This window comes from Convolutriloba macropyga, chromosome 2, assembly GCF_964194025.1.
Source record: "Convolutriloba macropyga chromosome 2, txConMacr16.3, whole genome shotgun sequence".
Lineage (NCBI taxonomy): Eukaryota > Metazoa > Xenacoelomorpha > Acoela > Convolutidae > Convolutriloba > Convolutriloba macropyga.
In genome coordinates, this window is record NC_134469.1 from 52502521 (window position 1) to 52515109 (window position 12589).

The 12589-nt window shown below is 37.6% G+C and overlaps 1 protein-coding gene across 1 annotated transcript; it reads right to left on the minus strand.

The window, feature by feature from the left end:
• Positions 1-1034: 1034 nt before the first annotated feature.
• On the minus strand, positions 1035-12371 carry LOC142358760 (uncharacterized). The gene is made up of 4 exons (XM_075410333.1): positions 12021-12371; positions 11303-11953; positions 10847-10916; positions 1035-3933 (listed from the first exon to the last, which is right to left on the minus strand). The coding sequence occupies exons 1-4, from the start codon at positions 12171-12173 to the stop codon at positions 2504-2506; spliced, it is 2304 nt and encodes a 767-aa protein (XP_075266448.1). The 5' UTR covers positions 12174-12371; the 3' UTR covers positions 1035-2503.
• Positions 12372-12589: the final 218 nt, after the last annotated feature.

A 12589-nucleotide genomic window follows, 5' to 3' on the forward strand; every position in this document is an offset into this window, starting at 1 on the left:
TGAAAAACAGTTTAGTTTGAGTCAGAATTCATCAATTTGACGTTAGATTTGTGAAAAATCCTTAAATTCTCAAAAGATCATAGCTAGTCGAAATCGCCAATAATGCAAATGAAATCAATTTTTACTGGTTTATGTATAAACAATCGTTTAAAAAACTTTTATATCTAATCATAAATTAAGTGCAACTGAATATTTCGTAAATGAAGATTAGGTAGGTTTTTTGTTACTGAAACTCAAATATTTTTGCGTTGTCTCTGTTTCAAATTTCAGTTAAATAATTTCATTTTTTTTTGCAGCAGCTTGATATAAAATATTTGGTGCACTATGTTTCTGAAATATTATTTTCTTTAAATTGATTTGACGTATAGGCTTCCAAATTCGGATGTGCGGAAACTCTGAGCCACGCACAGAGCCAGCCCATTTTCTTGTCATTATCTTTTCCCTAGTTTTCTCACGAAAACAAAATTTTTTGGAAAACATCGAAAACTAGAAACAAAAATCTCTTTGCAGAAAAACTCTGGTCTGTAATGGTTTTCGAATAATACAACGCTTGTCTCTCTACTATCACTATTTTGGGGGTGGGGGACAAAAGACCGAAAATGCTAGGCTAGCTTTGAGTTCCTCTCATTGAGATCGGAACATGATTTGAACCCGATAAATACACTAACAACACAATGGTTCACAGATACACTACGGATGTAGTTCTTGTTTAGGTAGGCGAACGCTAACGTAGAGCCCATGAGATGCACAGGGTCGCAACTCGTTTTGCAAAATCGTATTATGACTCCTAATCAAAACTATTCGTAGATATAAGTTTCCATCTAATCACCCGAATTCATTTTTCTTGAGAGGATAACGAAGCTTCTTTGCGTGGTGTCTACATTTCGCTCTTTCTAGATTATCACGATTGAAACGGAGGTACACGTTGTCGCATATTTTGAAAAGGTTGTTTAATTCTGTTTGAAGTAGCAAAGATTTCAGAGCTTATAGGCAGAACAGACTGAAGAGCTGGTTGCTTCGCTTCAGAAAATGAGTATTTCTGCAAAAGTAAATTATACTACATTCCATATATATTCATGTCAGATTTTCCATTGGAACTAATACTTAACCAAACAGGCACATTACGTGTAGACGTAATTAAAGCGCAATCTCAGCGGCATTGTACATAAAACATTGCAAAACAAACTATGCATTTATATATAAGACAAGTACTGCACGCGAGTTGAATGAAAATAAGCCGAAATACATAAACAATGGAAAGTATTGCACAGGTAAAATTGCATCCTGGATTCAAGTTACGATCTAACTATTAAGTAGTGAAAATGAAAGTCGATTGACTGATTAGGTTGGTCATTTTTAGCTTCTTGGTTGGTTCATAAATTTGGCGATGATTGATTTTTGATAGTGGAAGTTAGCTGGAATAGCGCAAATTTAGCCCAAATGATTGGTTGGTTGCTGAGTTAATCAGTGGGTTGGGTTGTTCAACACAAGCATTCGTGGATTGACGACATTTATAACTTGGTAGTCAGTAGGGAATGATTAGGACAAGAATTGAGGGTTCAAATCATGCGTATGAACAAATTCTTTGATAGGATGATGATTGACTTGGTTATCAATCGGATAATTTACTCCTCAGTTATCCAATTAATTTTTGGGTAGCACTATTATTACTATTATTGCAGCAAAAATGTAGTAGATTTGTCCACCGAAAACAAAAGTGTACAAAACAATCCATTTATACAAACTGCAAATGAGCAGAAAAAGAACAATATTTAGCGACGCGGATCAAAATCAACAAAATTTCTAAGAACTGCGGTGTGACCATAATTGAAAATATTTTGATCTTTGACAGTGTCAAGCAATGACATAGTTAGTCCCATATTTACTTAGTCGGAAGTTGCAACCCAAGCAACCTTTCCAAAAACTCGAGGGATGTAAGTGAGCATCGTTTAGCCTGGTATCTGCACGTTTTTAATTTGCACTTTGAAACTTTAGATAGCTTTGCATCTTTACGGGACCAACAATAGCTGATTGGTACTCATGACACTCAAGAGCGAGATTCAATCCCTCTTCTGCGCTTTTAGAAGAGCAGTTTACAGACAAGTTTTCAGTTGGAAGACCGTTGAGACAAATCACGAACATTAATCTACTAATTATACTACTATTAAATAGGTAATGTTTGACACGCAATTAACAAATAGGGGATAAATACATACACAACATAAATACAAATTGGTGCGTATAAATTAAAACTGACTCGAAATAAATAAGTAGTCTAAAATCAATACAAAATTGTATGGAATGGAAGAAATGCAGTTTGGAAGCCAATTATACACAAAATTTGAAACAAAATAAATTAGGAAATTATCAAATTATACAAAAATAATCTATGCACGTTTGTTTTTCTGATCACAAAAATTTGTTTTTATTTCACTTCAGGCGGCAGCGATTGTAGTCGGCTGTAATCAGTCTAACTTGGCAAAGCTAACAGTCAATCAAGTTATTACATTGACATCACGAGGTTCAGCGAGTTCAGACTGGAAGTAGCATTCTGCTTGGGCACAGCTGAATGGTGATGGTGGTGTTTCAAGGACATGTTTAGAGCATCGGACGCACGTTGGCCAGAGGAAGACACCACATTTGTGAGTTGAGGTCTGGCGAGATCCAACAGCGACACAGGAGATAAAGATCTCTTCACTGCATACTCAGAACAATGGAGCAGAGAGGGTGGCTTGGGACTGGGGTTTCCACTGGCAACAGCCGCAGCGCTCAGTGCTAAATTCATCGGTTTCTGCTCACTGTCCATTTTGAAATCCAAATCCTCTTCTTTTAACAGCGCCTTATTTGACAAATTAGCCAAAATAGCAGACGCCTGACTCATAGCCGACTGTTTCATACCAGATATGAGCGAATTATTGAACTCGCTTTTCAGTTTCTCGTGCAAGAATGAAGAAAGCTCTCGATTTTGGGAAGCAATCATTGAAGGCGAGGAAGTGGAAGACTTCAAGGTTGAGGAAGACGTCTGAGGCGCGACCATAGAAGCAACATTCATCACAGGCACTGACTCCCCGGTGGCTGAAGTTGTGTCAATCTTATGCACTTGTCTAATATGACGCAGCAGCGTATGATTCCTTTTAAATGAGTGTCCACAATAGCTGCATTGGTAGGGTCTATCGTTTGAGTGACTCACGTGGTGGCTTTTCAGCAAAGTCGCATCTGGGGTTTCATATCCACATCCATACTCGCACTGTAGTGACTTCTGACCCCTCCTAGGAGTCGAAACCGAACAGTTATTGTTCAAACCAGTGGAAGAGGATGACGTCACTGATGACGTAGGACTGTTAGAAGCGTTAGTTGTGCAAGCGGGTGATGCACTGTTAGTAGCACGTTCATTCGCAGTAGACACCGCTGATGACAATTTAGTACTAGATGACAAGTAAGAGTTGTTGTTAAGAAGTGAGGATGGCGAGCTGGTGTTGGAGAGAGAAGCAATGAGAGATGAGAGCTGATGACTAGTTGATGACTGAAGATGGGTACCAGTGCTCTTGATGGCATTGTTAGTAGAAACAGGAACACCAGCACTTGGGTTAGTTGGGTTTTTGATGGATTTAGCAGCTGCAGCAGCAGCCAGTGCACTTTGGTAGCTTACATTTTGTGCAGCAGTGAGCAGATTTGCACTGGACAGCAGGTGAGCTGCATTGAAAAATCCCAGAGCAGCCGCACTGTTTTTAGTTGAATTCGTACTGCCAGGCTGGAAACATTGGCTTGGCAGCTCTGGAATCGAAGCCTTTGGAGTCTCCTTTTGGCCTTTGTTGTTGCTACTTCTAGACGACTTTTCTCCCATCATCCCTTCCAAAATGATGTCATTCAAGGTTTGTGTGTATTTCAGGTTGTTGCAATCGTCCAGCAAACCCAATGCTTTTGGAACAGGCCCTGAAATAAATAGCCATTCATTTTACTTGTAGTTTTCAGTTCATTTTCATTGAAGAGAACATTGATAGCAAAACATCTGGGCTCAAGTTCGTTATTGTTTACGCTCATTTAAACGAGTTCTATACTTTTACTCGACCCAATTTTTTAAATGAACCAATTTGAAGGGGAAAAGATTCAATAGTTTTTCTTCCATTACAATATTCGTATGGCGGGATAAATACATTCGCAGTTTGCTTACTCAGCGTCTTATTTTCAAAGCTATAAATTGCTTATATAAAGGTGATACATAGAATCGCTTGATTGATAAGATACGTGACTTGGGAAAATTGAATGGAATTAAGTGAAATGCAAACTTATTTAGGGCCCGAAATTTCCAGTCCTAAACTAACTACCCACGCACAACCCAAGCCCCCCAGAGGCACACACACGCGCACACAAAGAAAAAAGATCTAAATACTCACAGCGATGAGTAATCATAATTACACTACTTTTATTTCCACTGCTTCCCTTTTAGCCCGGAAAAATATTCGCAGCAACAAATTTAGCCCAATACATACATATTCCGGATTATGCTTCCAGTAGCATTAAAACGAACAAAACTGCTTCTAATTGAGTAGAAGCGTAGTACACTACACGTACAGTTTATGCTACATCTGGCTTTACACGCACAAAACAGGGAAAAAACTGGATATTGCGCTACTTGCCATGAAGGGAAAACGATACGCACGGGGAAAACTACTAAATCGAAAAAATGAGGGAAATTTCCCATTTGAGAAATAACGGGGGGTAATGAAGAAACGTGCGCGTGTGTGCGGGGCTGGATAAGGTTGGGTTGGGGTGCGTTTGTCGAAATAGTCAGCGGCATATCGCGTGATTACATTTGGGGCTGACTTCAGCAAACAGGAAATGGGGAAAACCAAATGAATTACTGAGCACACACGGGACGGGGAAAGGAGAGAGTGGAAAAGCAAACACTGAGTAGAAAAACAAAATAGCTTGCGGCAACTGGCAAACGCAAAGAGAAAGAAGCGAGCGAGAGGAGCGATATGGTGGTTGTGGCCCAAATGGGGGAGGGGGCAATGGGGGCTGGTTGTAGGGGAAAGAAGCCTAATAGTTTAGTTGGGGAAGTAAGAAAAAAGAAAGAGTATTGCGCAACTGAGCTTCCATATCTAAATAGAGTATCTACTATTCAACCGTCATCATCAAACGCACAAACGCGGCCAGAGGGCACGAAATTCAAACAAAGTAGAAAGAAAAGCGGGGAAAAGCTTTCGATTTTTCCCTTTCTTTTATATTACCAAACCAGAACAAAAAACAATTCAACCTAAGTGCTTGCTTGCTCTTTGCTTTTCAAGTTTCTTCCCCAGTAACCCCCTCAGAGCTTCGATGTGAACGTTTATGGCAGATTGTTGCCGCTATCTACCAAACTAACAAATCTATTTCAACATCTCTCAACACTGAATAGTGAAATCTTGCCAAGGGTTGTGATAAAATGGGTACTTTGTAAAGCGCATTGAATATTTCTTTCAAAACCCAAAATTACGTTGATGATTTAGATCAGTAAAAAAGAGCCTCTGACAATAACTTCAACTCATTATACTCCGTTTGAGAAATTTTAAAATTAACGCAAACAATTTTGATATGATTTGGGCAGAGCCAAAATTCCGGAATAGCAGAAACATTACAAGTCTCTGATGGCGGCTAAAATTGGTAACATCAGGTATGCAAGCGCACACTAACTGACCCAAAACAAGCCTTAAAGAAATAATTTAAACGCCAATCTTCAATCTACAATTCAATACCTCAAAGTCACTCAAAAATCTATTTAAGCCCTAGCTGTACAAAAAATCAACCAGTTGCCTTTTAAATAACTTTGGTTGTCATCAAGTGGCCTCGGGCTTCAGAGATCACTGAGTTTCTGTTGAAGGTGACGTATGTTGTTTAATGTTAAAAACATAGTCCTTAAATTGAGCAAATGAACGTTAAGCGTGTGGATGAAACGGTGAAACTTTTATCCCAAGTTGGAAATTCACTCAAAAACAATTCCAAATGCTATTTGTCGGTTTTTATTATGAAGACAGTCCCACTCTTCGTCGAGGCTATCATCAAAGAAATTGCTATCACAGAAGAAAGCGCAATAAGTTTGTTACTACGATATATTCCCACCAATCTTTTAAAAAAAGACAATCAATTCCACGATTCGAGCTAAAATTGAGGAACCTATGAGAGATCATTGCTGTGCCTTATTCAAAAACCATTTTATGAAACACCTAACTTTCATCCGATAGATAAAATATAATCACTTGTTAATAGTATTTTGTACTACAATCAGTCACATAAGGCCTTTTGTTGAACAACGATGAGTAATGAAATGAAGGCTGACTAGTTGAGATGTGACAGGACAAGTGAGAGAGTGCTCTAAAGGGAAGGGGGAGGGGCGAGATAAGTTGCTCTATTTGTGTCTCCAAAGTGACACTTTGGAAGGACCCATTCATTCTCTTTTGTTTTGTCAGTGGTCGTTTTGATTTAATTGTCACAAAACCTGTCCACCAAATCACCCATACACCTCAATCACTTTTCCATTTTTTTTTTGAAAAATTGCACGTAGAAAACGTTAGTTAAAAATATACAAAATTCCCATTGTTCATCTTTGACGATCATTAAGACAGAATCCAGACAATTTTTCCAGCGCTTGCCACAAAAATCCATTTAGAAATTACAGACAAAAGGAATGAAAGGTATTTTTTTAATTTTTCCTATTATAAGAACCACAAGCCACAAACAAACGAAATACTTTGATGATTAAAAACAAAGCGATTCCTTATATCAACTATAGCTTGTTGAAACGTGCGGTTTGCCTTTGTTTTAATTTGGCCCCAAATTATTGCTTTGTTTTTAAATAACATAATTGCTCCCATTTTAATCCTGAAAATTACACTTAGCGGTAATTTAAAGGAGGGATACTAGGATAATTGGGCAAAATTGATAAGACTAACAATTCAAAAGCCCCAATATAAAAGATGCTATGATGCCCAATTACGTTTTATTGAGCTCAAAAATGTTAAAACACGCTGACGAGACACTGCATTTGAAGCTAGGAAACAAAAGAGGCTTCAGTCTCAGTTCATTTTAATTCAAATTATCAGGAATAATCTTAATCCCTAATAAAGAGAGGAAGAGATAGATAGCTAATTGCTCGTCTTTGTTTTGGTTGATTACGGCAAGGAATTCGACATACATTTCACTAATATGGACACAAGCAATCAACAAACCACAAGCTTTTTCAAATTCCATCACTGAGTACCTGGACAGATAAAAAGCAAAGTAATAAATTATACTAGATGCAGTCAATTTAAATAGTTAAAATAATCGATCAGGTTTCACGTCTTTGTGTTTCGGGAGAGAGTTAAACGCTCAAAATTAATTGAAACATAAATAACCAGCTGCTCAAACATTACTTGAGATAACATTGCTTGCAGCAGAGATACAAAAGACCACATATTTGGTTTCATCTTTTCCTTCCTGAGGAATACAATGTTGAAGCCTAGACATTAAAACAATTAAGCTTGAAAAGTAACTCAATACCCACGTTCCTTAATGCCAAATAGTTTTACATGCTTCATTAAGTTCAATGATTTTCACAATTTTTTTCAAGAGCCATTGAAAATCTCAGGCTACAAATAGAATTGATGGAACAAACTGCAGTATCCAAATGAGCTAGTTAATCTGATGATAAAAATCCTCCGCTAGCTTTCTTTCTAATTATAAAAAAGATAGAAATACATATCAAGTAATTCTTAGGAACGTCTTTTGTTCATTTTGGAAAACGAAATGGATGAAACTAGTTTTAAATTCCAAAACAGTACTCTTTTCATTTGAACACAGCAAAGATGTGCATCTAATCTTATAATCCTTTCCTCATAATAATAACTCTATGGGTTAAGATTGACAAAAATACTCAAGACATTAAACGCAAGTTTTGGTCAATACATTTTCCAATCAGACAAATTTCGACTGAACACATTTCAGCGGAAAAAACATATTTGAAATCAAGAAATGAGTTCAGGTTTAGCTTAAGAGATTAAAGAGGTAGCATGAAATAATATTTGTTGATTTTGCTAGATTTATGGGTCGTTTCATTTCACTGTGCTGTACTGTAGTTCAGTAAGCATTTGCGCGATAAAACAGTGAGCAATTTGCCCAGGTAAAAATTATATTAAACCATTTGTTTCAACCTACGATATCACAAGTCCCCCCTCCCCCACAGGACTGTTTCGCTTCACTTTTATATCTCCATAACAACAGCAAACACTGATTTTGAGCTGGTGGTGTTATTTCGTTAGTTATAACTTATGAACTATTCATTCGTGGTCGTCAGTTTTGCTTCAGCATTCATTCATCTTTTCATTCATTCTGTGTCTTGAAATTGCGCTATAAAGGCAGAGAAAATTTTCAGCGGGGAAAACACCACCAGCATACCAATGTAGTAGCGAAATATAAGACTCAATCCATCTATGCATTCAACTTACACACTGTGTTTTAATGTTTTTTCGTTTCCTCCATTTTACACTTCAGCCCAAAAGCTTCAAGCGTTTACACCATAAGTAAACTATAAAACATAGGAAATAAGAAAGCAAAATGTTGCGCTTACTCGCTCGCTCCATAGCGACATAAAAATTTAGGCCTGCTGGGGTTTCCCTACCAAAGCGGGAGAAACGTTCGTTCCTTTTCCACATTAACCATTTGAGTTAGCTCAAAAATGGGAAAGATGGATAAAACAATTGCGAATAAGGGAAAAACATGGAAACAAAAAACTGAAGCATAAAGCCACGATTGGTTGCTATGACAACGTGGGAAAGAAACGGGGGAAAAGTAACTTACTATAGCTGAGAGAAGAGAGTGAATTTCTATTCTATTTCCACATACCCAGCTTATTTCAACATTGTTTCTATCTGGCAGGTAAAATGGAAACGATCCGGACAAAACTTGTGTACGCAAAATGATAAGCAGCTTCCCCTCGAGCAACACGTTCTGCAAAAGGAAATATTTCACCGCTTCAAATAAATTGAAATTTCTCACATAAGACAAAAAGCATATCTGCTTACAACATCTCACAAGGAAAACTTTTTAGGTTTAATTTCACCAATATCAATTCCACGTGACTATACAAATTTCTCTGTCTTATTAGAATCAAAGGTTTGACATTGAAGTTAAATTACCATTTAAGGTTCACAAAAAGCCTCAACTTTTATGGATTCAAATGTAAGGCAATAGAGGATAAACAGATTGTTCCAGACTCCTCTACAGTATACTCTTCATATCTACCTATTTATACAGCAAGTAAGGGACGAACAATATAAATTAATTGACTGATTTCGTCTACTGGTCAGATGTTCCATTGAAAAACATTGTCTACTACAAATATTCAATTTTTCAGGACATTATTTCACCAAAGCCTGTTTCATTCAGTACTAAAATTAAGAGAGAAGTTCACATTCTTAACAAAATGCGATTGATTATTCATGACAACTTTGGAAAGTTTAAAGAACGAAAAGGGGCGGTGAGGATAGGGTTCAAACAACTCGCAGTAGAAGTAATTTCCTTAAAATTGCCTTGAGCAACGCAAACCCACTCTACTCAGAAACGACTCATCCTTATTATCCTTGGGGAATTGAATTTACAAATCTATCGGAGCAAAAGGACAGCAGTAGCACTGGCCTGCCTGTCTTGTCTCGGGGCACTAAAAAGGAATGCACGCACACTGTCATTACACGTGGCTTGTGAGCCCATGTGGAAAACAAAGCGGCATAAACAATAGTAGAATTATGATTAAATTGGCAAAAGGTAGCAGCCCTTGTGGAGTTAACTTGATACAATTGGGAAAAAGACGCATTCAAAGCAGATTTAAATGAATCATTGTTAGGACAGAAAAGGAAGGCTAGTGAGCACATATATCAGGACAGGTATTAAACATTAGCCACTCAATTCAACCTTATGCTACTCATCTGTCCCAATATCGCCCTCATCAAGGGGGAAATTGAGGCATAAACTTCTAATCTAATCAATAAAACTCACGCTTGGTTGCGCTCACTTTCCCCCGATAATTCTCGCTATTCTACATCAACTAATACGCTTTAAAATCTTGAAAAATCAGATCAAAATCTACAAAGCAAACATTTAAATGAAAGTGAACTTCAAAATTCTCAGTCAATCAACCATGTTCAGCATCATCGATAAACAGGGATTTGATAAAGGTATACTACGTAAAGGCTCGTTATATCCATTCTATTTAAGAAGCCCCTCTCATTAAAGTGCCTACATATAACAATGGGCGTAAAGGCAGTTCCATTAAACATGAGCGACTGACGTTGGACGGATTGCTCAGAACGAATTGCGGTGACATCATTTAGTATGAGGCTTCAAATTATAAAATGCTGTCTTTAGAGCTTATGTAGACCACTAGTAATACTGAAAGAAAAAGAAACCAACTCCTTCGAACTTTTAATTTGACTTTTAGTTGTCAATGAGCAATTCAGATCACGCTAAGCTCAGAAAAGGACGTAAAAGTTCATCGAAAAATCTTCGTTCAAACGAAAAATTTTGCATTCACAAGACACATTACTGCAAAAATTATTCAATCTCTGGGTTTTTTCCATTTCCATGAACCCCCCCCCCCCCCGCGCTTAGCGGTTAGATAACCTATAGCCCCATCATGGTAATTATACCATAATGGCCGCCCAGAATTTCATGGGGGGGCTTTATTGGGAAAGACCCAATCTCCATTCGCGATTAATGAAATACCTCTGAGTAAAATCAAAGAAGCTCCAAAATAAGCTGCTATTTAGGTCTTGGCAAATTAATTTAGTGGTGAACCAATAACACAAGCGCAAATGCACCAGTAAATAATTCTTACCACTTGGTGCTGCCGCAGGAGTTACCACTGCCGTTCCAGTGTCGCCAATGTCATCATTCTCAGGGCATGTCTAAATACCAAACCATATTTTCATACAAATTGAGTTTTTCCATTGACTACATTTGGGCGCTCGTATTGAGCTTTTTTGTCTGCACCAACGCTATAACACCGTAGGGGAAAAAACGTCTACTGTTTATAATCAATTTGTCATTAGCCTATTTTAAATTTGATAAAAATCACAAAGTCTGACCTGACAAAAAATTCACACTGCATGATTCACAGGCCGAGGTTTATATTTGAGGATAATCGTAAGAACGCTGGCCTTTAGTATATAAAAGCTGTGTTGAAGCCTGAAGATTTGGGGGTTGGGGTATTTAATTTGATACTTTTTTGGAATTTCAAAACACTCGTTTTCAAAAAAATCTTTCGCCAACTCATTGACGGCTTAGAACTTACGGTTGAGCTGCTTTTTGGAAGATCGTCATCTTCGACAAGCAATGAAGGAGAGAGAAGACTTCGACTTTCGTTCAAGGTTTCATTAAGAGTTTCGTCGTCTGTATCCGGCGATTGGCATTTTGAGTTCAGTTCATCGTCTGTGTCGCTATCTGTTAAGCCATTGTCTAATTTTGTACCTTCTGAAAATTCTGTTTTGAAAATATGACACATTGCTAAGTCTAGAACCTTTTCCGTAGTTGATAAATCCTTCTTGTTAGTATGTTCCTTAGAGGACAAATTTAAAGGAAGGTTGTTGTTATCCTTTGCCGCGGCAGCTGCTAAGTCAGAAACCACATTTTGCACAGATGCGAACTCCAGCAGTTTACTTGGGATAGAAGAATCTAATACTTTATTTCTAGCTCCAAGCGTATTCTCTTTCAATGCATCCGCCTCTTCAGAGAGAGGGTTGATGTCACTTTCGTCGTCGCTTTCGCTTCTGGAGCTCGTTTCACTCGCATCATCTCTGAGCTTCGATAACTTCCTTCTTTTAACACAACTGCTGTGAGAAATACGAGGTCGCTTCGCATTCGTTAGCGTCTCGTCAGATTCATTCTTTCGCACAATTGGACCATGGTATGCCATAGTCAAAGAGCCCAAACATTCCGTTAACACCTGAAAAAAGTTTTTTCAAGCAGCAAGAAAACTACAATGGTTCCAAAAATTCAACCAGAATACTGACCTTATTCATCAATAGCAACTCCAGTTGTGGCGACTCTTCATCCCCAGAAGTAAAACTTTGTAATAATTTCCGATCCAGTGTGAAGGAAATATAAATTTGATCTTTGGAAGTTGTAAAAGTAGCACCATCAATAGGATGACATTTTGGCACCATTATTCTAAGCGCTCAGAGTGACTGGGTTCAGTCACAAGAAGTTGTCACTGCGGTAAATTGCTAGAAAAGTTTTTGGTTTCTATTTCTCTCCAATCTAAGAAAAACAATATTTCATTTTTTCCCAGCCCAGCCTCATCGCTGGAAAAACTATTGACCAATCACCTTGCCGCTCAAAAACCCAAGGAAAAACGGAAAACGACTGCAGCTTCCTATTATAGAGGAAAGAAAATATAGTAACACTATTTATTATACTTGGACCAATGCCATTGGAAACGAACAGAAAATAGGAAGAAATTGAAATAATTCTCTATAAAAGGAATAATTACATCAGTTCTTTAAAGAAAAACTAAAAAAATTCGAATTAAAGAAAAAAATGAATAGCCATGATAAGAATTAAAAACGCGGTATGAGCAGGA

Coding starts and splice junctions, on each gene's coding strand:
- LOC142358760 (XM_075410333.1), bottom strand. CDS start 12,173: ATGGTGCCAAAATGTCATCCTATTGATGGTGCTACTTTTACAACTTCC. Junction 10,917..11,302: donor TTCCAAAAAGCAGCTCAACC/GTAAGTTCTAAG, acceptor TTTGGTATTTAG/ACATGCCCTGAGAATGATGA. Junction 3,934..10,846: donor TCCTGCGGCAGCACCAAGTG/GTAAGAATTATT, acceptor TATTTATTTCAG/GGCCTGTTCCAAAAGCATTG.